At 36.5% G+C, this 27,401-nt stretch overlaps 1 protein-coding gene across 4 annotated transcripts in view; it reads right to left on the bottom strand.

The window, feature by feature from the left end:
- Window positions 1–27,401, bottom strand: part of SCAI (suppressor of cancer cell invasion) — a 142,828-nt gene that overhangs the window by 14,881 nt on the left and 100,546 nt on the right. For 2 of the 4 annotated variants that reach the window (XM_082467759.1, XM_082467761.1), the window contains 11 exons: window positions 25,826–25,922; window positions 24,670–24,768; window positions 24,366–24,518; window positions 22,546–22,647; window positions 21,876–21,977; window positions 21,057–21,135; window positions 19,239–19,338; window positions 17,183–17,264; window positions 6,963–7,035; window positions 3,923–4,096; window positions 3,630–3,730 (listed from right to left, as the gene is read on the bottom strand). In XM_082467759.1, coding sequence (XP_082323885.1) covers window positions 3,630–3,730; window positions 3,923–4,096; window positions 6,963–7,035; window positions 17,183–17,264; window positions 19,239–19,338; window positions 21,057–21,135; window positions 21,876–21,977; window positions 22,546–22,647; window positions 24,366–24,518; window positions 24,670–24,768; window positions 25,826–25,922 — 1,162 coding nt within the window. Of the gene's footprint in view, window positions 1–3,629; window positions 3,731–3,922; window positions 6,239–6,962; window positions 7,036–17,182; window positions 17,265–19,238; window positions 19,339–21,056; window positions 21,136–21,875; window positions 21,978–22,545; window positions 22,648–24,365; window positions 24,519–24,669; window positions 24,769–25,825; window positions 25,923–27,401 lie in introns of those variants that run through there. The other 2 variants (XR_014265367.1, XM_082467760.1) reach the window with 2 other exon arrangements.

Genomic DNA, 27,401 nt, shown 5'->3' with positions numbered 1-27,401 from the left:
CATGTAAATAGAAAACCTTAAGGAATACACAGAAAGGTAACAAAGCAAATACTTCAATTTAGCAAGACTGCAGGATACAGGTTAATTTATTATTATTTTTTTTAAGATTTTTTTGATGTGGACCATTTTTAAAGTCTTTATTGAACTTGTTACAATATTGCTTCTGTTCTATGTTTTGCTTTTTGGCCGCGAGGCACATGGGATCTTAGCTCCCTGACCAGGATCGAACCTGCACCCCCTGCATTGGAATGCGAAGTCCTAACCACTGGACCACCAGGGAAGTCCCCCAGGTTAATTTAGAAAACATTATTTGCTGATAATACATAAAAACATTTGTTTCTATGTATCAGCAACAAATAATTGGAAAATGAAATAAAAAATATAATTCTATTTACAAATCATCAAAACTTGAAATACTTTGGAATAAATTTAATAAGACACATGTAAGACCTGTATGATGAGAACCACAAAATATTGGTGAGAGAAACTAAAGAAGACCTAAATAAATGGGAAGATATACCATATTAATTCATTGGAAGACTCAATATTATTAAAATACAACTCTCCACAGATTGATTATATAGATTTAAATGCAATCCCAATCAAAATATAAAATTCACATTGATATGCAAAGGATCTAAAACTATTAAAACACGTAAAACATTTTGGCAGTGGCAGGGGGGGCTCACACTACAAGGATTTCAAGACTTACTATAAACCTACAATTATCACGGCAGCAGTATATTAGAGAAAAATGTTATCAGTCAATGGAACAGAATTTAGAGTCTAGAAATATCCCTATACATATATGGTTGACTGATTTTCAAAAAATAACAAAAGTAACTCAATGAAAAAAGGATAATCTTTTCTACAAGAGATACTAGAACAATTTCATACCCATACTGAAAAGAAATTTTAACCCTTACTTCACACTGTAAACAAAAGTTAACTCATATCATAGAACTAAATGTAAAAGCTAAGACTATAAACTCCTAGAAGAAAACATAGGAGAAAATCTTTGTGACTTTGGGATAGGCAGAGATTTCTTAGATAAAACACACCACAAAAGAAAAAAAAATTGATTAGTTCAAACTTCATCAAAATTTTAAAAGTTTAGTCTTCAAAAGCCACTGTTAAGAAAACGAAAAGGCAAGCCAACAGAATGGGATAAAATGCAGCTAACAAGCACATGAAAAGATGTCCAATATCCTCATTCATCAGTGAAATGCAAATTGAAACTATGGGTTGGCCAAAAGGTTCGAATGAACTTTTTGGCCAACCAATACAAAGAGATACCACTATAAATCCAACAGACTGGTTAAAATTTAAGACTGACAACACTATGTGTTGGCAAGGATGTAGAGCAACTTTCACATGCAGTTACTGGGAACAGAAAATGACACAACTACTTTGAGAAAAAGTCTGGCAGTTTCTTATAAAACTAAAAACATACCTACTCTATGACCAAGAAAATTCAAAACGTTAAGTCTTTGGAAAAGACTTGTATAGGAATGTTCATGGTCACTTTATCTATAATAGTCAAAAGTTTAAAACTGCCCAAGTGTTCATCAAAAAGAGAAGGCCTAGGGGACTTCCCTCATGGTCCAGTGGTAAAGAATCCACTTTCTGATGCAGGGGACGTGGGTTCAATCCCTGGTTGGGGAACTAAGATCCCACATGCCGTGGGGCAAATAAGCCCACGCGCCACAACTACTGAGCCTGTGGGGCTCAATGAGAGAGCTCTCGCGCCGCAAACTACAGAGCCCATGCACTCTGGAGCCCGTGCACCACAACTAGAGAGAAGCCCACATGCCACAACCAGAGAGAAGCCTGTGAGCCACAACGAAAGATCCCACACACCTCAACGAAGGTCCCGCATGCCACAACTAAGACCTGATGAAGCCAAAAAAAAAAGAGAAGGCCTAAATAAACTGTGATATATTCAGAAAATGGAACTACTCAAAAGGAATGAGTTACTTCTACATGAAACAACACAGATGAATCTTAAGAATATGCTTGATCAAATAAGGTTTACACTGTATAATTCAAGTTCATGAATAGGTGACATTAATCTGTAGTGAAAATAATAAAAAAAACATTGTCTCTGGGATAATGGGTAGTGGACTGACTGGAAAGGGGTGTGGAGAAAATTTTCTGGAATGATGCTATGTTGTATTACTTGATTGGGGTTTGAGTTACAAAGGAGTACGTATTTGTCAAAACTCATCTAGTGGTACACTTCAGTTCTGTGTATTTCACTGTATGTAAACTTTACATTAAAAAAAGAAGTAAGTAAATAAATATAAATTTCAGTTATTTATATGCATGATGAAGTGTTGAGGGGTGGAGTCCACAGTTTACTTCAAAATGCATCAACAACTGAGATGAAGTGATGATTGAAAAAAGAGAGATGGATAAATGGACAAATATGTGAGAAAGCAAATATACCAAAATGTTAACTGCAGAATCCAGCTAGTGTGTATATGGGTATTCACTGCACAACTCTTTCACATTTTAAAATTATGATCATAAAATGGAAAAAATATCATATTTTAAAACTAAAAATGGCAAAAGACTTTTGAAAATATTTAAGCGTATTTGAAAAAGAACCAAATGTTACTTATAAGAAGTGAAAAAGGGCTAAATTTTTTAAAACCTCACTGAAGAGTGTTACATAGTTACATGAATACACAGAAAGAAACAAACTACTTAGAGCAAAACAGACCAAAGACTTGAACACACTCTTCATAAAGAAGAACACAGAGTAACACATATGAAAAGTTGTTCAACCTCAAGAGTAATCCCAGAAATGACATTTGAAACCACAACGAGCTACTACTTACATCCACCAGATCCACATGAAACACAAAGAATGACAGCAACAAGTGTTGGCAAGCATTAGACCAATAGCAACTCTTACACACAGCTACTGCAAGCGTAAACTGGTATAACCAGAGCTTTAACTAGTAAGGCTGAATACATCTATAGTGTCTGACTCTGCAGTCCACTACTAGTATGTTCTGCAGAGAAAATCTTATACATGTGTGCCAGGTAACTGATGGAAGATTTCACAGTGGCATCGTTTATAATAATAACAAACCAGAAACAACCCAAATGGCCATTATCAGTAGATAATGAGTAATTTGGGATGAACAGTCAAACAACTGAATCCTATATAGCAGTGAAAACGGATGAATGAAAGCTACAGTCAGTCATCAACATGGCTCAATCTCAGGAACATAACAGTGAGTCAAAAAGCAAGATGTAGAAGAATACATACAATATGGATCCATGAACATGTTGTGTAGGAACACAAGAACATGTGACAAAACTATAAAGAAAAGCAAATGACAATTATAAAATTCAGGGTTTTAGTTTCATTTGAGAGGGGAGACAGGATCAGGAGGACCCACAGAGGGGCCTCAAAGGCAATGAAAACTTTCTGCTTCTTAAACTGGGTGGTAGCTACTCAGATGTGCCTTAGATTGTTCATCTTTATACCTTACATATTAATGTGTGAATATTATATTGGATCTAGTCAAAGTTTATTTAATACAAGTGAAATATAATATATGACTCTTAAATACCTAAAATGGCAAAATTGATCTTTAATGATATTCTTTGCCTACCCGAAAAATCTTGTGCATCCTCATGGTGGCTGAACAAAAGATAAATCTTGTGAGAAGCAAGCGAAGAAATTCATCTCCAAAGAACTGGAGAAATGCCTGATCTGCAAAGAGGAAAAAAGTGACAGTAAAAGGATACTTAAGTGGAAAATACATTTCAAAAGGGAAGAAACGTTCAGGGAAACCTTCTCAACTTTCCTGCCTTCAACAAATACCTTTACAAATTCAAACAATTTAAACAATTTTAAACCATTATAGTACATTCTGTTAAGTGTGCAGTTAGATTAGTAGGGTACCTATTGAACGTGAATGGGTCAGTAGCTGGGCAATATCGCGGTTGATTTTTCGAAGATATTCTTGACACTTTTCCCATAGGCCTCTACGCATGCTTGACAATCCAGAGACAAATAGGAAGGCCATTAGAGGATTGTTCAAAAAGAGAGTGAACAGGCTACCTCGCTGAGACTGATCTGTAATAACAAACATGTTATATATATAGACAACAGTTTTGCAAAAGAGAGGCATTTGAGGAACATTTTAATATACTGACAATGTATAAAATTAAAGCTGTATCATTAAAGTATAATTCAACAAAGTACATTTGGCTTGGAACTACAAAAACATATCCCAGGTACATTGCTTTCTGCTGAAAAAAACTTAAGATAGAGCCTCGTAAACTTAAGAGGAATGGAAAATGAACATATTCCTTTGCTTTTTTTTCCCCTGCAACTAACAACTTCCATGCAAATATGGCAAGTGCTGGATCATGGGCAGCTCCTAATGGAACCCTCTGAGAAGCACCAGAACTGCCAATCTCTTTCATTCTCTTTTGTTAGTTGCTCTTTCTCTTCCTATCCCTTAAATATCAGTATTTTCTTTCTACACATTGCTGATCTCACCTATGCATAAATTTCAGTTATCATTTATATGCATACTAATTCCCAGTTCCCTATCTGCAGCCTAAATAAGCTCCTTAGGTCCAGAACGGCGCTGTCCTACAGTAGCCACCGGACACTTCAAAATGATGAGTCCAAATTGAGACACACTGTGAATTATAAAATATAAATGTCTCATTAACATTCATTTCACCTGTTTGTTTCTACCTTAAAAAAAAAAAGTGTGGCTACTAGAAAACTTAAAATCACATGTGTGACTCCCATTATATTTCTATTGGACAGAGGAGCTCCAGACTACTATACTCAACTTAACTCTCAAAGGTAACCTCAAACTCAACATATCAAAACTTGTCAGTAGATTCTTTCCCCTGTTGTTTCCTACAGATCTGCTTCTTATCCAGGATTATCATTTCTACCAGCACCTCAGCCAGACACCTGGCCGTCCATCCCTGCTTCCTTCCTCTCCGATTCCCTCTCATCCAGTCCATCATCAAGTCCTACTGGTTCTCCAGGATTATTATCTCCAGCTAACCAGCCACTGTCCTCACTCTGGCCAACATCATCTCCCCATTTCCATCAAAGCTCCTCCCCAATTCATTCTTCACATGCTCGCATGCTTTTTCTCTGCTAGAACACTCTCATTCAATCATTTCCCACCCCCATCTAATTCTACGTATCCTTCAACTCAACTTTAGACATCATTTCATCCACTTTCTTAACCCTCAAGGGCTGGTCAGGAGTTCACCTTACATGTGCTTCCTCCTGTGAAACCCTCAGAGCACCTACAGTAATTGCCTGTTCGGTTGTCTATATCTTCTACCTAGCACAGCACCTGATAAATAAATGTGGAATAAATGCTTGCTGAATGAATGAAGTGACTCTTGGTTAAAGAGAGAACTGTAGACTTCAGATACCAGAGGTGCAGGGACGTAATTCGACATTCCAAATACTTAGGTATCTGCTAGTTTTGTGTCCAGATGGGACACATTTAAGGGATTAGAGGTCTAAGTTTTACAGCACAAAAAATAGGATACTGGACTAAGAAATGTTAAGGACATATATTTCAATTAATCATATTAATAATAACAATAGCTAGCACATATTGAATACTTACTGTGTACCCAGAATTATTTAATGAGGTAGGTACTATTATTATCTCCATTTGATAGGAAAGAAACTGAGGCACAGAATGGCTAAGTAACTTCCCAAGGTCACATAGCTGGTAAGTGGCTGAGTTGGGATTCAAACACAATCAGTTTGCCTCCGGAGTCTGTGTTTTTACCCTCTTCACAATAAAACCTTTCAGATTAAATAATTGTGGTATTAACCCATTAGGTTCATGCAATTTAAAATAAAGCTGCATCTTGATAGGAAAACTTGATAGCAAAAAGTACTCGCAATTGGAAGGGGTTACATTTCTCCAAAAATGATAAGAAACAGGTTAACAAAGTCCTCAAAGCAGGAGAGCTTTACCGTTGTTTGAAGGTAAGTTCTATCCCTTAGTGATCTGCCTTTTAGATACATGAACTTAGTATTTCTACATGTTTTTCCCTGTTAAATAGCAGAACTTACCTTAAAACAACGGTGAAAAGTCTCCAGCTTCTCTCGGGCATTCAAATGCTGACCATCACTTCCTGTGTCAAACTATGTCAGCAGACAGGACTTCTGGCTGGGAAGTAGCAGTAAAATGCCATCTCCCACAGAGAGACATCAGCACTATTCACAGTTAGGGAGATAGTGAAACAGTGACAAGTACTGCTAAAACAGGATTAAGGTTTGTTTAGTATTTTACCTAGCTTAATGACTGGGAATTAGATTAGATTTTGTGTGTTGCTTACTGAGGACAAATTATTAAAGACAAAAAGGTTTTCATTTCTCAGCCACCTGAGAAAAGGCAGAACACTGACCTGTCTCTCTGGCACCCTGAGAAGAGGTTCTTTTATTTTAAAAATGCGAGGTAAAAATGTGAATAAAAGACACCCTTTAAGTTGTGCCAGTTAGGTTATTCTAACACTTAGGCATAGATTGAGAAGTGTTCTAGACCAGAAATCTCACGGTCTTAAAAGATACTTAAAATACGTAGCCAGAGCTGGAGGAAGTCATGCTATATGGATGACGACCAGCATACCTGCAACACAAATTTTAAAATTCACAAATCATGAGCTCCCCAGTAGCAAGGGACCAAAACCACTCTTTTCTCAGGGATGATTTATCATTTCTTTTAGAATTATCTCAAGGCCTAACAGTAGCCCATTAAAGAATCCTGGTTGTTGGCAAGACTTCGGGGTTTATTTCAGACTGACACTTGCCACATTAAACACTATAAATCCACAATTGACCACTATAGGTGGGGGAGACAAAGATCAGAGCAGTATTATTCAAAATGTAGACATAAGTTTATTTGCAACCTACGGATACAACAGGGAATGACAGAACATACCTTGTAAAGCTTTTGGATATGCTGTAGGAGAAAGCAAGCAGACTAGTGGCTGTCCAAATAAGTTTGTGAAATTCTGTAATATATAAGAATTTAAAACTTTCATTAAAGATTTGACCAATGATAGTAATTTTCCAAAGCATATCATTAGTGTATAGATTGGGTCCTTTTACTTATAAACAGATGCAGAAACATCAGTAACAGCTGAAGAGACTGTCATTCAAGTTTAACTAACATGCATAACAGGTTTTCTTAAAGTGGTGAAGTTTATTAAGTGAGCTATTGATTTTTAAAGTAAAGGCACACACATGGTTGAAGTGTCACAGGGAGAGGGTATCTGGCTGTTTATCAAGAGGCTGCTCCACTGGGCAACATACACTAATATTTACAAGGGTAAATTTGCCAAGATCTATGATCTGGCTCTCAGCCTCACAGGCTCTAAAACCTGACTTACTGGTATGTGAAGACTGGATTCATCTCTCATTCTGAATTATATTAATTGCTCATACAGAATGATGTATAAAACCAGAATGTGAATGTGTTAATTTACGGTGAGAATTAAACTGACACTCACTACTCTTTGCATGATTAAGAATATCCTTTCCCTAAAGGCAGATCTACATGGGAAGTAAAATCATAGACTGTTTGGTAAAACAAGAAAGAAAACTCCTAGGAGTAAACTTAATAAGAAGTGAAAAAAACAAAAATAACTAAAAAATGCTCCTGAATGATAAAAATGAAGACTTGAACAAATGGAAAGATATACTGTGTTCTTAGAGGGGAACCCATTCTAAAGATGTCATTTCAATAATTTATTAAAATTTAAACCAACCTCAACAAAAATGGCCACGGATTTTTTTCCCCTGCAACTGAAAGAAATTCTAAAGTGCATACAGATAAGGTACATTAGCCAGGAAAACTCTGAAAAAGAAGAGCAAAGAGGGGGAACTAGACTTATCAGATACCAAAACATACTTCAAAGCCTCAGTAATTAGAAATATGTGCCACAGCATAAGAGGAGGCAGAAAACCAATGCAAGAAAATGAAGAGTCTAGAATTAGACCCCAAAATAGACAGGGCTTAAGGATGTATGATAAAGATGATGGTTGGAATTGGTAGGAAAAACTGATAGCTATCTAGAAAAAAAGTTGGCTCCATACTTCATACCAAAACCTAGGATGAATTTCAAATATATCTGATTTAAATGTAAAAAAAAATTAAACAATAACAGTACTGAAAGAAAATAAGGGTTATTTTTGTCATCTAGAAGATCTTCCTAAACTATTATAATTAAGATTAATAAACCCAGTTACAAAAATCAAAAATACAGCATGAACTAAATCCAAAGCTAGATGATGAATTGGGGAAAAATATCTGCAACTCACATTATAAAGGATTAATCTCCTTAATATAGAAAGAGCTTTTCCAAATCCCTAAGAAAAAGACCACTGCCTTAATAGAAAAATGGGTGAAAGGTAACAGGGAATACAATATTGATTGATTTTCATATATGGAACCTTCATGCATTATTCAGATAGATTATTCTATTAGTAGGTCTATTTATTAGCATTTTATTTAAAATTTTCTCATCTATAATTATAAACTAATCTGGGATAGAGTTTTTTGTATGTGCTATTTTTGTCTTGAAATAGTATCATTATCATAATGATTTCTAACATTTACTGAGTGCTAACTATTTTCCAGGGACTATCCTAGGATTCTTAGCTCCTAACCCATAATCTTAACAATCCTATAAAATTATTACAGAGAAGGAAAAAGAGTCTCAGAAAAGACCAAGGAAATACTCAAGGTCATATAAATGTCTTGTGGCCTGTTATAGAATGAATTGGATATTTCTGATATTTTCCATTGCTCTGGAATTGTGCAGATTATAAAAGTTTAAAAGAATTTATTGGTGAACTCAAAATGGCTAGAGCCTTTAAAAAAATTTTTTTTAATTAATTAATTAATTTATTTATTTTTGGCTGTGTTGGGTCTTTGTTTCTGTGCGAGGGCTTTCTCTAGTTGCAGCAAGTGGGGGCCACTCTTCATCGCGGTGCATGGGCCTCTCACTATCGCGGCCTCTCTTGTTGCAGAGCACAGGCTCCAGATGCACAGGCTCAGTAGTTGTGGCTCACTGGCCTAGTTGCTCCGCGGCATGTGGGATCTTCCCAGACCAGGGCTCGAACCCGTGTCCCCTGCATCGGCAGGCAGACTCTCAACCGCTGCGCCACCAGGGAAGCCCTAGAGCCTTTTTTTTATGGAGAAAAAGGAGATAACTTTGATCACTTCCCTCAAACTATTTCATACCCTGTGATTGGGCTTTCAGATTTCCCTTCTTGTAGTCATTAGATATTTTTTTCCCAGGAAATTATCCATTTAACTGAGACTTTAAAACATCTTACAACTTTAGGGACTTCCCTGGTGGCGCAGTGGTTAAAAATCCGCCTGCCAATGCAGGGAACACGGGTTCGAGCCCTGGTCTGGGAAGATCCCTCATGCCGCGGAGCAACTAAGCTCATGTGCCATAATTACTGAGCCTGTGCTCTAGAGCCCGTAAGCCACAGCTACTGAGCCCGTACGCCACAACTACTGAAGCCCGCATGCCTAGAGCCCGTGCTCCACAACAAGAGAAGCCACCACAATGAGAAGCCCATGTACCTCAACAAAAAGTAGCCCCTGCTCACCACAACTAGAGAAAGCCCACGTGCAGCAACGAAGACCCAACGCAGCCAAAAACAAATAAATAAATAAATAAATCTTTCTTCAACAGATATTCATTGAACCTACAAACTAGACACTGTTCTAGGTGCTAGGGATACTGTAGTTAAGAAAAAAAGAAAAAAAACAGATTAAAAAAAACTAAACCTGTCTTCCTGGAGCTGACATTTAGATGGGGGTGGAGGTGGCAGGTAGAGACCCACAGTAAACAAAATAAAGAAGTTATATAATATTACAGAAGCTGACAAGTGCTTCATATGGAAAGACAGAATAGAGTAGTTAGCAGCACAGAAAGATTTATAATCAGGCTGTATTTAAATCCCAAATCAGCCACCTTGTGCCTTGGTTTTATCAGTAAAATGGGGATAACAAAAGTAACACGTTGCGTTGTGAGGATTAAATGTGTTAGAATGGTGCATGGCATTATATAGAAGCTAACTTATGATTATAAGAAAAATAAAGTAAGAAAAGTGGATAAAGAGTGCTGGGGAGGCATATAATTTTAAATAGGGCAATTAGGGAGAACTCTCTTAAGAGGCTTCAGCTGATTAAACACCTGGAAAACAATGTGGGTATCTTTGGAAGAGGATTCAAGGTTGGGGGAACACAACACAAAGATCCTAAGCAGGAGGCTGCCAGGTATGTTTGAGGAACAGCAAGGTCAGTGTGGCTGAAGAGAACTGAGTGAAAGGGATACCAGCAAGAGAAGATCAGAGATGCACTTGAGGTGGGGAGGAGGCGTGTGAGGGCAGAAAACATGAAGCCTTTACACTGAGTGAGATGAGGAGCCTTCGGAGATTTTGAGTAGATAAGTGACATAATCTGACTTACAGCCACACCCTGTAGGAGAGCAAGGGCAGAAGGAGGAAGCCTAGTTAGGAAGCTACTGCAATAATTCAGGGGAGAGATGATGGTAGCATGGACCAGGATGGTGGCAGCAGAGGTGGTAAGATTCTGGATATATTAGTTATAACCAATAAAACATTCTGAAATGGATGTGGGTGTGAGGGAAAGAAGAGTCCAGAATGAAACTAAGGATTTGGGCTAGGGCAACTATAAAAGCACAATAGTCATTAACTGACATGGGGAAAGCTGGACCTGGAAGAGGTCTAGAAATTCTGTCCTGGGCATGTTAGCTTTGCAATCTCTATGAGAATCACCAAATAGAGATGTAGAGTAGGTAGATTATATTCAAGTCTGGAGTAACTGAGAAAGGTCTGGGCTGGAGATATAAATGTGGAAAGTGTCAGCATAGAGATAGTAATTAAAGTCATGAAATTATGTAAGGGCATCAAGGGCAGTCTGTTGTAGCTGGAAAAGAAGAGGAAAAAGGACGGAGCCCGGGGGCACTCCAGCGACAGGTCAGAGAGATGAGGCAAAACCAGTAGAGGAGACAGAAAATCAGGTGACGCCAGGCCTCCTTTGCCCTGAGGCAATCGAGCCACTTGCATTTAGGTTTTAAAGGCCTTATGCATAGAAGGGGACAGCAGTCAGAGCTCAGGGTCTGCCTAAGATGGAGTCTAACAGAAAACTGACCCTGCTAAATTGGAATCCCAAAGGGCTACACCCTTACTGTAAGGATGAACCAAAACCAAATTTCACACCTTCCTGCCCCCCAGGACCATGCCTTGGGGGACCGCAGGAAAATTTTCTTGGTGCTGAGCAGAGCAGAGACAGAGCAAACAAACAAACGAACCAAACAGTCCTGATGGTTGTAACCGTAAGCCAGCCCTCTTGCATGTTTGTAGCCCAGATTCATACCACCTAGGCAATCCCAAACACATGGTCCCCAAATGGCAGTGCCTCTAGGTGTCTAGCAGAAGCAAATGCAGACCCTCTCTTGATGAAAGTACCATCATTCTAGGACTCAGTGAAATTTCCCACAGATAATTTTAAGGATAACAAGAAGAATCTAAGGATAACAAGAAGAATCTAATCAAAGATAATCAAGCATACAGGGATACAAAAACAGCAAAGGGTGTCTTTAAGCAGCAAAAGCAGATTTCAGGTGAAAGAATTACTAGATAGATAATAAATAATACAGTAAGTATGCTTATTAAGTTTAAAGAAATAAAGAACAAACTTGAAAACAGAAAATAGGGAACTATAAAAAGGGCAATGAATTATTTGAAAAAGAACCAAACAGAACTTCCTGAAATGAAAAATACCACAACTAATATAAAACTCAATAAATGGGTTTAATAACGAGTTAGTCACAGCTGAAGAAAAGAATTTGTGAACTGAAAGCCAGATCAGAAGAAATTATCCAAATCTCAGCTAGAGAAACAAAAAGATGGAAAATATAGAAGAGAGGTCAAGAGACATGGAAGACACAATGAGAATGATGTATGTAAAATCAGAGTTCCAGAAAGAGATGAGAGAGGATCTGCAGCACAGCCAAGATTTGAAGAGATAATGGCTGAGAATTTTCCAGCAATAATGAAAAACTCTAACCTACAGATTCAAGAAGTCCAGCAACTCCCAATAGGTTAAATATAAAGAAACAAAACCTAGATAACTGCAGAACGCCAAAGACAAAGAGACGGCCTTTCAAAGTAGCAAGAAGGAAATGGAGTGAGTGAGGCTGACTGTCAGAAGAGCTCTTAGGTAACCTTGTTATGAAGGTGAATGCCTTCATAGACCACAGCAACCTACAGTCATCAGTCAAACACTTTAGGACAAGGCTGTTTAGATAAATATGACTGTTTTGACAAATGTGTAAGTCATGTTTACTGGCAGGGATCCACCTCTGTCATAAATAATTAAATACTCAAAGGATTTTCTTCTTACAAAGAAAAAAAAAAGCAGAATTCAAAGAAGTGTTCCCCAAAATGACAGGTTTGTGTTTTTTTTAACCCCACTAGTACTACATTACTACAGATAAAGCCTATTCCCTGATGGAAATTTGAGAGCCAAAATGTGAGCCACACTTGTTATGTTACAGATCTCGGCATTTCAATTCCTCTCTTCTGAAATGAGGCTCAGACTAGCACAAAAAGCTCCTCTTTTTCTAAATGTAGAAACAGCTTGGGCTTTGGAATGAGAAAGACTGCTGGACTCAATTAGGCAAGATACTTAACCTCCAAGAGCAGTTACCGCAACTATAAAATAAGGATAATGGTGACTACCTTCATTTAATCATTCAACATATATTTATTGAGAATCTTTTAAGTATGAAGCACTGGGTACATAAAAGTACATGTATATGCAGATATAAACACACACGGGGGACTTCCCTGGTGGTGCAGTGGTTAAGAATCCACCTGCCAATGCAGGGGACAAGGGTTTGAGCCCTGGTCCAGGAAGATCCCACATGCCGTGGAGCAACTAAGCCCGTGTGCCACACCTACTGAAGCCTGAGCGTCTAGAGCCTGTGCTCCACAACAAGAGAAGCCACGGCAATGAGAAGCCCGCACACCTCAACAAAGAGTAGCCCCTGCTTGCCGCAACTAGAGAAAGCCCGCATGCAGCAACGAAGACCCAACACAGCCAAAAATAAATAATAAATAAATAAATTTATATTAAAAAACAAAAACAAAAACACACAGACTTCAGGAAAAACATAGCATAATGCTGATAGACCTTTACATTCTGGGCAGAACAGCTGAGCTTGCTCCAGTGAATATGACTAGACCACGAAGACCTAAAGACACTGACATCAGAGATTACCCAACTAAATGGCCCAGCTAGATCGCCACACTGAGCAGCTCACTGTGACAAGTCCTACCCACAACCTCAGAGATTCCAACCATTTTGCTAGCTTCCACTCTTATATCTGAGCAGAAAGGAAAAATTATGAGTCTCTAAAATGACATATTCAGGAAAAACACCAGAAACAAACCATAATGGAGGAAAGAGACACCATGCAGGGAGAATTTTTAAAATGATCATTGACATTCTCAAAAGGAAGAGAAGATATTTCAACCAGGATAAAAACCAATTATATACGTGTATGTATATATGTTTTACATACACACAGATACATCTATATCTTTGTGAAAGAAACATCTAGAGAACAAATGAAAAGCTCAATAAAAGGGTTAGAAGATAAAGGCAAGGGAATTTCCTACAGAGCAAAAAGACTGGAAGATGGAAAATAAAGGGCAAAAAAATCAGAGGACTAGACCAGGAGGTCCAATATATGAATGACAAAAATTCTCCAAAGAAAGAACAGAGAAAATGGAAGGGAGGAAACCACTGAAACAACTCAAGAAAATGAGCAGAGTTTCCAGATTGAAAGGACTCACTAAGTACATGCCAAGTACCATGGTTAAAAGTAAACCCAGACCAGGGCACTCTGTTAAGAAGCTGAAAAACACTGGAGACAAAGAGAAATCCTATATATTTCCAGGGACTGAAAACAAGTCACACGAAAGAACTCAGAATGCTTTGTACCTCTTAAGAAATACTGGAAGCTAGAAAGCAATGGAACAATGCCTTCCAAATTTTGAAGGGAAATAATTTCTAATCAATACCAAAACCACCATTTAAGTGTGATGGTAAATCAAAAACATTTGCAGAAGTGCAAGACTTCAAATATTTTACCTCATATTCACCCTTTCTCAGAAAGCTCCATTTTGCTGGAGATGCTACAGTAAAATGAGAGAATAAACCAAAATGAGAGAGTAAATGACAGTGTCCAAGAGGAAGACATAGGATTCAGGAAACAGGGATTCCAATATAGAAGAGAGATGAAGAATTCCCAGAATAATAATGAAAAGAGATTCGGGGAGGAGAGCTGTGCAGTACATGTAGAGGGCACCAGTCCAGAGGCTTTGGGAGAGAATTCATCCCAAAGATAAAATTAAGAGAATGATGCATCTGAACAACCTGAAAGAAGATTAAGCAATTGGTGAGGAGCTTGGGGTTGAATTTGTGATAAGTTCAGAAAAAAAAACAAGGAGCAAGATAACATTATTTGCTCCAGGAAAAGTAGAAAGTTGCATAGAAAAGAAAAAGTTTACTATGTGGCTTAGATGTTAAAAGCATTGTATAGTCATAATAATATAAGCACTAAATATTCAGTGAATCAAAATTATGATATGTCTATTGTGTGGATAAAAGTTTATAAAAGGTATGAATATGAAATGGGGATAGGAAGGGGAAAGAGAGCTAAATTTTTCTTCCATAATGGGATATCAATACATGCTGCTTAAAACTGAAGAATCAAGAAATATCAATACCAGCATGTGATTTAGAAAAATAATGGTTAAATACCAAAATAATTAACTAAAAAAGATGTAAATGGTAGCCTCTGGGAAGAGGCAAACAGGGGTAGGGCATGAGAGTGGGAGACTGCTGTTGTTAGTAACTCCTGGTGGAACTTGGTTGAGCAGATCTCACCCTGACCACACAAGGGAATTATGCTGGTACCTGAGACCCACCCCAGGCCAAGCAAATTAGAATCACAGGAGTTGGGACCCAGGTACAAGTGGTTTTGAAGAGGGCTCTGAATGTTTCTGATGCACAGAAAGAGAACTACAGCTTTCAACTATATGCATGAGTTACTTCCATAAAAATTAAAAAGTAATACTGAAATGAAGAAATAACATGAAGTGTTTGTATTTACATGAAGAAACATTTAGAAAACACATATATGCTCATAAAACAGTCATATGGATGAAATGGATATAACAAAGTATGTACTGAAGAAATAATACATGTCACCCAGTTCTTTTTCATTAGAAACTTGCAAAATGATAGTTTAAGAATTTTTACGTGCTTTGTGGGAAAAGTAAATGTCAGACACTTTCATATGTTAACACAGAGAACTGCATACTTGATTCAGAGGCATTAACTAGTTTTTTAAAAGACCAAATTAGTCTACGTCATGCTCTTATTTGCCTACTGCATATGGGCTCCCCATTTCATTTCTAAAGATCAGAATGTTCTTGACGATTTAATTTTTTAGAGGAGTGATACTGCATGTGCCATCAACACCAAACACACACAGAAATCTTTCTATTATTCCACTGTTATCCTGGGTGTTGGGATATTGAAATTTAGAATTAAATCATGAGACATAATTCCAATTATGCACAATGGTGTTTTTTCAAAATCATCATCCAATACGCATTCTACATCCAAATGACACTCTGGAAATAGCAGGTACATAACATGAATGATATTCTTGAGATTATAAAATATGGTATCAAATAACATCCAATTAAATTGAGAGAAATTAATAGATTGTGAAAATACTTTCAATGCATGCTAGATCATAGTAAGCAACACACTTGCTTACCGTGTATCAACACATTCTGTTACATCATTAAACTGTAGCAAATGTTTCCTTTTCATTGACAAAGGCACAGAATGCTTTTTTTGAATTCTGTGAAGACACAAAATGCCTGGACTCTTCTGATTTCATGTGTTTAAATGGGGCAGCCAATAAACCTTTTCCTTCAGCAGCCTCCCACCCTCTCAAAAAGATTAAAAATGACAATAGCACACTCACAATTTAAGAGAGTACATAGCTAGTTTTCCTAAAAATCAAAAGTTGTAACTTTAAACTTGACAAAATGGGTAGCAGGAAACATGCTGAACAATGTAGGGTGGGATGGATGCTCTTGGAATTCCGACTTTAAAAAGTGAAACTAAGCATGAAAATTAGATGGAAAAATATGCTTGGGGTCAGCTTTTTTGGCTACCAGACATTTCTATTGCTCTCCTGAAATAAACCTATTAACATTTGCTTCCCCATCTAATTATATGAACACCCACAACAGAAATAATTTTAATTGGCAGATCTGTGTTTCCAGCATATTTCTGAGCATACTGTCCACTAATGAAATATTCCAACCACATACAAAGGGCTCCAAAAATTCTGTTTTCATTTTCCTGTAAATTACTATTGTTTGAATTCTAATGTCCAACTTTAAAGTGTCTCACTGCTGCCATTCTTCATACAATCATTGAAAACCACTGCTTCAATAGCAAAATATAAAAGAAAGGATTTTCACATTAAGTCCCTGTTACTTATTTCAGAATTCAGGGTCATCTTTTCTTACTTATTGTCACAAATTAAAAAAAACAATAATAAGTGCATCTAAAACAATTTGTGTTGATATTCAATGACTATAACTCTATAACATGGGATAGAAATTCCACTTAAACTATAGTAGCTCAGTGTATAGAGGGGAAAAAGTTTGAAAACTAGAAAATAAAATGTTCCCATATACTTCAACCTCTATAAAAGAAAACTATTCTGGGTTATATAACAAAAATAAACCTCCCACCAGTGATCTTGGAAATCTTGAATTTTTTTTCCTGCAGGAGGATTTATTATTTTCCACTGAGTGTCCATTCATGCGTTTTCTTCTTGTTTCTATTCATAGCACCAGATCCTGACTAGCATGCACAACCTCAAAAGAAAAGAAAGACTAAATACAAACTGTGTAAAATTAAATAAAATAAAGCAAAATAAAAAGGCACATGTTCAGATTGGTTACCTCAGGGTGGTGCCATAGTGTCTAACGTGCAATAGCGCTCATGGAACTCACCTTATACGCAACACTATTGGATGAATCCACAATGATGAACAGGGGCTTCCTTGTGAAGGGATAGAGATCTCCAGGATGAAGGCTGGGAAAACAATAACAACAGTAACAATGAATGACTGTATAACTCTATCAGCCAAGTCTCAGAAATCTTATTCATCAGTTTGGTCTGCTCACACCTCCTTTTTGTCACAGCACTGGGAGAAAAACAAAGATTAATTAAGCAAAAGACCAAAAAAGTCTGTATTTACTGGGGTAGACAAGTTAACAGCTTTATTTGGAAAAAAAAAATTCGGACATAATTATTATTCAAGAATATTCAAGCTAAAGAGAAGTCTACATATTTAATATATATATTAATATATTTAAAGATGGATTAATAAACACACATGAAAATCTCAGAAGTCAGCATTTAGGGACTTACTTAGTATTTAAAAGTTCCTCCTAAGAACATGTTCTGAAAACAAGATGTAATAACACAACCAGATTTCTATTTCAATGAGTCTTTCAAAATCTATATCCATTTTAAAGATTTTTATTATTTTAAGCTATATCTTAATATTGCAGACAATAAGCAGGGGCTCCCCTTCTATTATGTACATTTCCTCTGGACATGTGCATCAGAATCAGCTGGGGTGCTTGTTAAAGATACAGATTCACTGGCCCACAGAAGGCTAAAGTCCAGTAACATGCTTTTTTTTTTTAATAATTATTTTTTTAATCTTATTTTAATTAATTTATTTTTTTATATTTTTTATTTTTGGCTGTGTTGGGTCTTCGTTTCTGTGTGAGGGCTTTCTCTAGCTGCGGCAAGCGGGGGCCACTCTTCATTGCGGTGCGCGGGCCTCTCACTTCCCTCTCACCAGGGAAGCCCCAGTAACATGCATTTGAGAGCCACTGCTTAAGGTCGCGATTTTGGTGTGCATGCTCTTTCCCATGGTTGGTGGACAACATGGGTAGTTTACAAATATTAATGTAAATGTAAATGTAAATATACAAAATGATGTTGTCAATGAGCAATATCATCAAACCCCAATATATTTCAAATACAGGTTTTTCGTATATAAATCATTTACAACTATGGTCAACTACAGCACCAACACATGGCTTGGGGGACCGTTAGCTATTATACATATAATTTGAAACATTTCCCTCTCTGCCCTCCCTTCCCCACTCTTTAATATGAAGAGTTATGTTTTTATGTAAAGTGCTATCAGAAATGCAGTTTCAAGCAAGTCCAGTTTCCTCTATAATGAGACTGCTCTCTCTCAGCTAGGGAAATTTTAGAGCCCATAACGGCCCGACCAGTGAATGCACTGAGCAAACTTTCATGGATGAAAGCTCCTTGAAATCATACAGCTAACTTCATTTTTGCTATATCACACCAACAGAACCTTATATTAAAAAGCTTATATTGGGCTTCCTTGGTGGCACAGTGGTTAAGAATCCACCTGCCAATGCAGGGGACATGGGTTCAAGCCCTGGTCCGGGAAGATCCCACATGCCGCGGAGCAACTAAGCCCGTGCGCCACAACTACTGGGCCTGTGCTCTAGAGCCTGCGAGCCACAACTACTGAGCCTGCGTGCCACAACTACTGAAGCCCATGCACCTAGAGCCCGTGCTCCACAACAAGAGAAGCCACCGCAATGAGAAGCCCATGCACCGCAACAAAGAGTAGCCCCTGCTCGCCGCAACTAGAGAAAAGCCCGCGTGCAGCAACAAAGATCCAACACAGCCAAAAATAAAATTAATTAATTTTAAAAAAGCTTATTTTGATATTAACATGCATCATGTCCTGACTTATTATTTATGTATATATTTATTGTCTCCTCCAACTTGAATGAACAGATCTCCAGTGATTGAATAGCTCCTGACATATAATACATACTCAATAACAAATTGTAAAATAAATATTAACCAACAATTCTAATTGCATAAGATAGTCAGAGCCTGAGATATTGCTGGAATCCAAATAAGTGTTATGAATAGCAGTCTAAGGGAACATTCCATTTTACTTAATATTTTATAAGAGAGAACTATAATTTTTATAATACATACCAGTGCATTTCCTTGTGGGACTGATTTCGTTTGTGGATGGCATCTCCATTTATAATATCTCGGTTACTATTAGTAAGTACCCCTCCAAAATCATAAGGACCTATAAAAAGAAAGGGAAGAATCCTAGACTTCAATTGGAGAGTAGCATTGATCTGATGTTCAAACACAAAGGTGTTGGGTGAATCTTTCATTGATACAAGTGGAAGATAATTACAAAACATTTTTATTAATTGAAAATTTAACATTTTAGTTTAACGTAGCATTTAAATGATTTCAGCATGTTGCCTGTTCCAATATTTTAAAAGATCATCTGACCATCTTCATCAGTTCTTCAGATTATAATGAGAAACAAAACAAGAATCTACTGCATCCCATTATTCTGGGTAAAAAAGAGATGGAGATCTGGGATGTTCAAAATGATCTTCTCATTTCAAGCAAAATTAAAATCTCAAGTTCAACAAAATTATTTAAGTAAGAAAGTTGCAGAATGAAGTCCTAATAATTTCTTAAATATAATTTTAAGAGGACCACTAATTATAAAATGTAGGGAAATTTTTGAATGGAACTTGAAAATTCTCACTGACAAAAACTTCATTTTTAAGAAAAGAATTTAAAAAAAAATTTAAAAAATTTTTTTAAAAATTTTTTAAAAATTAAAAAAAAAAAAAAGAATTACCAAATACCAGTGTAGGAAAAAATCCATCATCATTATTATTACATCAACCACTGTAATTCTGGTTTGGGAATTAGCCTTTTCCCACTGGTCCTATCAGTTAGTTAAACTCTTGTGTAAATGGAACAGCAACTGTGGGATGTTAGGAATAATCTCTCTCAAAGGACCATTCAGTTAGTAACTACTGTACTTTGAAAAAAGTAAAACAAGAGATCAATACATTAGGCGGGGCCCAGAAAATCTGATTCAATAGTGTATAAGATATGGAAATAATTATTTATAAATAAAAGTACTAACTTTATCACCAAAAAATTAAAGTATTTATGATTTTGCATCACTTTTAATAGTGTTATATTTTATCCCTTAAAAAAGTCACTGCAATGAAGAGAGATTTATCTTGTTTTGTTTTCATTTTAACACTTTAAGAGGATCTGTAGGTCATGCAAGGAAGATGGCAGGGACATGCATTGTATAAAGGAATGCAAATTTCAACAAACAAATGAGGAGGAAAATGTTAAGGATGTTAAGAACAATTTTTTCTTGTCCAGGTAAAGATTTAATTGCCTTGTTTACATCCAAGCTACTCATCTATTTCAACCAATTTCGTATATTCTGGACTCACATGTTCTAGACAGCTTCAAGTTTTTATTCTAAAATAGCATCCCAATATTCTACAGATTGAATCCATAAAACCAAAGAAAGGACACAAAATAAAATCATGTCAAGGACTTGAACTTTCACAGTTACAAAAGTGCACTGATTTCTACAAGACTTTCAGCCACATGAAACCGCTGACCATATTCTCTAACACACTGAAGGCTCAGAAAAATTCAACGATGTGAAGTAGATAATTAGGCTTGGTTATTCCATGCACATATATGTGTTTACTTTTAGCAAATCTGTTAGAGAGGCATGCATGTAGTATGTGAATTTGCTGATTTTTTTTAACTTCACCGTATAATATTTCAGCAAATAAAACAGACTGGGGTATCTACAAGATAGCCGATTCAGCAAATAGACCAGGTTTCAAATTTGGGAGCCTCTCTAGAAAGCTTGAGATTGACTGTGGGCTATGGGCCATCGCCTTGTAGAAAATAAAGAGAATTCAAGCCCTGCTCACGACAGGGAGCATTCCTTTATTGTACCTTCACTATCAGAACGACCTGTGGGGAAAACACCAGTGGCTGACAGGTAAATCAGAAGCACACTATTGGCAGGCAGCTCCTGAAATTAAAGAAAATCACATATACAAAACGACAAACAGAAAACAACTGTTTTATTGAAAGTTCATGACATTTTAAAGTTGTAGGGAAAACAAGAACCTAATTTAACATATAATGGTCTCCTCCAAGAGAAAAGTCACTCTTGCTAGTTCCAACTTATAACTGTCTACACAGCAAAGATTCATTATTAACCTATAACCATTGCCAAAAGTTTTGAAGACAATCTCTGCTTCAAAACCCCATCATTTAAAGAATGTTCTCTGGAAAACTTAAAATGGAGAAGTAAAGATCCTGACTATAGGTCTAAAAGACAAACTTCCATCCGTGCCTTTCTCTATAAACTGAGAGGAATTCCCTACTCATGGTTCTTTCAGACGACCAAAATGTTTCCCAGAGCCACCATTCAGGTGGCTATTCTATTCATAGAACACGCCTATAAAATCTGCTCCTGTTTTTCAGTTCTGCATTGACTATTATGCCTAAAGCAGTTTAGCAAGAAAAACCCAGAGGAAGGAGAATGATAGTTAATCAATATTCTCGTTAATTAATGGTAGGGAACATTCATAACATAATAAGCAATTTCCATTCCAAAAACAGCTATGATTAGGATATTCTAAGGCAGTTTTCATTTTCATATTTTTCCTAAATTCTTGACTCAAACATTCAAAGAGAAGAGTGACTCTCAGATTCCATTTAAGGCACACTTTCGCCATATACTAAAAAGTACTGGATGATAGATACCTTAAAAGATGCTGCTAAGAATGTGTATAGTTGGCTGAACGTTGGTTTGTAGAGCAGGTACTTGTGGGGGTTTTCTCGCCTGGTAGGCTTGTCAGCTGATTCCTATGTTTACACACAGAAAACAATGCACATACAGTCGGTCCTCTGCATCCGTGGATTCACCCAACCACGGATCAAAAATATTTAGAAAAAAAATTCCAGAAAGTTCCAAAAAGCAAAACTTGAATTTGCTGTGCACCAGCAACTATTTACATAACATTTACATTGTATTTACAACTATTTACATATAATTTACATTCTATTAGATGTTTTAAGTAATCTAGAAATGATTCAAAGTATACGAGAGGATGTGCATAGGTTGTATGTAAACACTATGCCACTTTATATAAGGGACTTGAGCATCTGCGGGTTTGGGTATCCACGGGGGTCCTGGAACCAATCCCCCGTGGATACAGACGGATGACTATACAAACTGTACTTGGCATATGAATTATCAATGCCTATTTTTACTATCCTCTTCATTAAATATCTTTTTTTATTAGCATTATGCTTATCTATTTCTCCTGTGTCTCATCAGGAGAATTCTTTATTCACACTCATGGCATTCGTTGAATAATAGCATTCCATGAGGAGCAGAAGCAGCAAATTGCAGGTGTAGGGAGAAGATCACCTGCATTCCTGGTTTATTCATCTGGGAAGCTAAATTCATTGGCTCCCTTTCCAGGGCTTGTAACATCCGGAACATGTCAACAGTTAGTTCACTGAACTTAACCTGCAAGGAAAACAAACCTGACCGTTAATGCAGTACGCAGACCTTGAAGTGTTTAATCATATTGTTACTCTTGACTTTCATGTGTACCTGATGAATTGGATATTTTATTCCAAAAAATTTCAAAAGACAGAAAGTTAAAAAAATTGTACAGTGACACCCTTATGCTCAATAGCTAGATCCTATAACATTAACATTTTTCTATATTTGCTTCATCACGTCTCGCTCCATCTATCAATACTTCTATCAATCCATCAATTTCCACAGGTATTTTTAAAAACAAAAAGTAGTCACGTAAACACAGAGACCTATATTAGATCCCATAAAACATGTTAACTTTTGGCAAAACAGCCAGGCTGAAATATGACTATGGCCCATTTTAAAATCACTTCATTACATTTTGGCACTACATAATGTTTAAGGTTGAATCCTGAGAATTGCCTGGAGGTCCAGTGGTTAGGACTTGGCGTTCTGACTGCCGGGGCCCTGGGTTCAGTCCCGGGTTGGGGAACTAAGACCCCACAAGCCATGTGGCATGGCAAAAAAAAAAGAAAAAGAGAAAAGACTGTATCCTTTTCTATTTTGTTTTTTTGTTTTGTTTTTAACGACTTATTTTTTACTTATTTTTGGCTGCGTCAGGTCTCAGTTGTGGCATGCAGGCTCTTCACTGCAGTGTGCAGGTTTCTCTCTAGCTGTGATGTGCAGGTTTTCTCTTCTCTAGTTGTGGCGCGCGGGTTCCAGGGCGCCTGGGCTCTGTAGTTTCCGGCACACAGGCTCTCTCGTTGAGGCACGCGAGCTCAGTCGTTTTGGCGCACGGGGCTTAGCTGCTCTGTGGCATGTGGGATCTTAGTTCCCCGACTAGGGATCGAACCCGTGTCCTCTGCATTGTAAGGCGGATTCTTTACCACTGGACCACCAGGGAAGTCCCCTCCTTTTCTATTTTGAATAATACTTCTACAGAACTTCATGTAGGCAAGGTTTTAATTTAAATTAAAATGTTTTAATTTAGAAATTTGCAAATTAAAGCTTTAAAATCCAAAATTGGAGAATTATAAGAACAAGTTAACAACAACAAAAATGATAGATGTATGGGAAGGATCCAAAATTAAAACTTGTGTAAGTAATGCATATAGAAAAGTGTATCCACTGGTGACTTTTCCAATATCCCATAATTTTCAGTAAATTACATTTCTAGTACCTTAAATCCTCATCGTCATGGGACTATTCTGTCATGAAAAAATATTTGAAATCTGCTTTTGACAAATGTACTTAAAAATAACTCCTCCCCCATTCTTGCCTGATTGTAAAGGTAATATACAGATTTAGAAAGTTGTAAGGAAGAAAATAAAAATCACTTAAAATTTTGCTAAATTTTTTAGAGATAAATCTTTTACGATATTGGTAAATTTCTTCCTTGTCTTTTTCTTGTGCATATATGTATTATACGTAGACATTTTAACATATATAATAAAATAATTCTGTTTACATAGGTCCATATTATTTTCACTTGCCATATCATAAGTATCTTCTTCTGTGATTAAAAATTCTTTGTAAACCATTTAAATGTCTGTAGTACAGTCCATATATAGACACAGCATAATTTAATTAACTATTTCCTAGCAAATGGATGTTAGGATATTTACAAGGAAATAATTCTGTAACAATCAAAAGTACTATTTTTCAAAGTGAATTTTAAGCATAATTCCTTCACAATTCTTTACCTGGTTATTACAATTACCAATAATGAGTGCATCAGCCAGAGACAACTGTCCCACAATCATGCCCTGTTCCAGCAATGGGGCTCCTGTTTCAGCAAGGCGATTAGACGTGATAACAATGGTATTATCATCATTTAATACCATCACAGGGTCTGCCTGGAGAAAAAGCAGTAAGTGGTTGATGGCCAAGACAAAATGTCAATATAAGAAGTTATTCCTTCTTTTTGACATATACACACAATAAAAAAGTATACCACATATGCATTTACATCCATAATTATGACAACCTTTCTTGTCAAGAACTGACCTCAATGAAAGCTGCTACTTCTTGAAGCACCAGGTTCCACTCCACTTGATCTTCAGTATTAAAGCGGTGAGTATAATCTTCAATTTCATCCGAGAGTTCCTGATTTTACAATATCATGAAGAGAAATGGTTATAGAAAAAAACCCATAAAAGTAGATTGTATATTGTACCATACTCCTGACAGAAACTGATACAGTTAAGAAGTTTGATTATTATCAATATACGGTCCCAGTTATAACCAAAACAAAGAGTGAAAATTACATGGGCTTGCTTCAAAATCAAAAACTCCAAAATGATAACACATCAATAAGATCTTCATAGAAATCCACAGTGACCCATACCTACTCAGTGCTACATCAGCAATGACTTTAGTAATAGGAAACTCTTAAAGGTAAACCCCCAAAATTTTAACGTTAAAAAAAAATGAATATAAATTCTTTGTCTTTATATCATACTATTTCTTTTGGAAATAATCTTATTAGTAACTGGGGATGGAGGAAGAAGGCTTGTCAAAACTAGCATGTTATACTGAATCACTTTGCTGTACACCTGAAAATAACACAATACTGTAAATTAACTATACTTCAATAAAAAAAAAAACCCCAAAACTAGCGTGTTATACTTGAGCACCAAAAAATCAAGAAGTATGCCATTGAAACCACTAACTGAATACAGAGTGTAACCAGAACGTAGCATGCAATAATTACAGATATTAAGTGAATCTAGAATGCAGTTAACTCTTAATTACCTGAGTTAATGAAGGACAGAGTGATGCAGACATACTAAAGGGAGGAAAAATCAAAACTCATTCACACCTTTGTAAAACATTTTTCTTGACCTAACTTTTCAATTATTTTCTTAAACCAAATATTTTAACTTTTGTTTGCATTTGCCAACCATTCACTGATGGGTGATGAAATGTAAAATAAGCTGAGGGGACAAAAGTAAGAAATTAAGACAATTATCTCTGGTGTATTTGAAATATGAAGACCTGGAAAAATTTTTTATCATTACCCTTGTCAGAAGTTACCATACTCTCAAAGTTGTAATGATTTAGATATATCAAAATTATTTTAACCTTAAATCTGTTTTTAAAAAACAAAATTATCCATAGACAATGAGAGATTAGGATTTTAATTATTTTAAAGTACATTTACCTTCACCAGATCCTTTACAACATCCATTTTGTTGAGAAGAAGACAAACTACTATAAATCTTGCATAGTATCGTAGCTTCTTAACTACCAACTCAGGTCTATGGTAGATAAATGGAAAATTATTCATGAGATTTAAAAAAATATGCTTTTTGATTTTTCTAACTTTCTGATAGCTTTTTAAACTCTTCTGATACTATTTTGCACAGTTATAAACATTGCTTCCTATAACCTATAGTCTTTTAACACATTTCTTACTCAGTGGTTCATTACATTGTTCATTCATATATTAATTCATTCAACAAGTATCTATTGAAACTTAGATGCATCAGGCACTATGCTAAGTACTAGATTAGAATGATTTAAAAAAAAAAACTATAGACACAGTCCCTTCCCTCACAGATCTTACAGACAGAAAAGTATTTAAAATGTAGAGGAGACGGATAAATACTTAAAATAGTGGAATAAATATTACAATGATGTAATATTACAAAATATTACAATGATTACAATTTGAGCCCACAGGACAGGATCTTGCGTGAGAGAAGGCGTCTTAGTGAGAGTAATGTTTAAGTTAAGACTATAAGGAAGATGTTACAGTAGAAACTAACACAACATTGTAAAACAACTATACCCCAATTAAAAAAATTAAAAAAAAAAAAAGATTATAAGGAAGATGATGCCTTCCCTGGTGGCACAGTGGTTAAGAATCCACCTGCCAATGCAGGGAACATAGGTTCGAGCCCTGGTCCTGGAAGATCCCACATGCTGCGGAGCAACAAAGCCCGTGCGCCACAACTACTGAGCCTGCGCTCTACAGCCTGCGAGCCCCAACTACTGAGCCCGTGTGCCACAGCTACTGAAGCCCGCGCGCCTAGAACTTGTGCTCTGCAACAAGAGAAGCCACTGCAATGAGAAGCCCATGCACCACAATGAAGAGTAGCCCCTGCTCCCACAACTAGAGAAAGCCTGTGTGCAGCAACGAAGACCCAACGCAGCCATAAATAAATAAATAAATAAATAAATAAATAAATAAATAAATAAATAAATAAATTTTTTAAATTAAAAAAAGATGAGAAGACAAAGTCAGGAAAATATGAGGCAAAAAGAGTTCTAGGAAGATCAGTCTTTGTTTTGAAATCTTATTTTTCTAACGTTACTACAATCAAGCCAGTTTTCTTATGCTTACTATTTGTATGCCATATCTTTTTCTATCCCTCTACTTTCAAGTACCTGTGTCTTTTCATTGTAATGCATCTTTTGTAGACAGTATATAGTTAGGCCTTGCTTTTTTATCCACTTTGACAATCTCTGCCGTGTATACTCAGGAACTCAGACCATTTACATTTAGCCTTACTGTTGCCTTGGCTGAGTTTGCAACTCTCACCCTGCTATTTGTTTTCTACTTGCCCCTTCTGTGTTTGTGGTCCTCTACTGCTCCCTCCTTGCTTTCTTTTCAGCTAATCAAATACATTTTAGTATTCTATTTTACACCCTCTATCAGCTTCTTACTTATACTCCTTCATTACTGTTCTTTTCGTGATTGTTAGGAATAGCAACACACGTCCTTAACTTATTAA

This window comes from Balaenoptera physalus, assembly GCF_965194825.1.
Source record: "Balaenoptera physalus genome assembly, chromosome: 7".
NCBI classification, from domain to species: Eukaryota; Metazoa; Chordata; class Mammalia; order Artiodactyla; family Balaenopteridae; genus Balaenoptera; species Balaenoptera physalus.
This window is presented reverse-complemented; position numbering and strand designations above follow the sequence as displayed.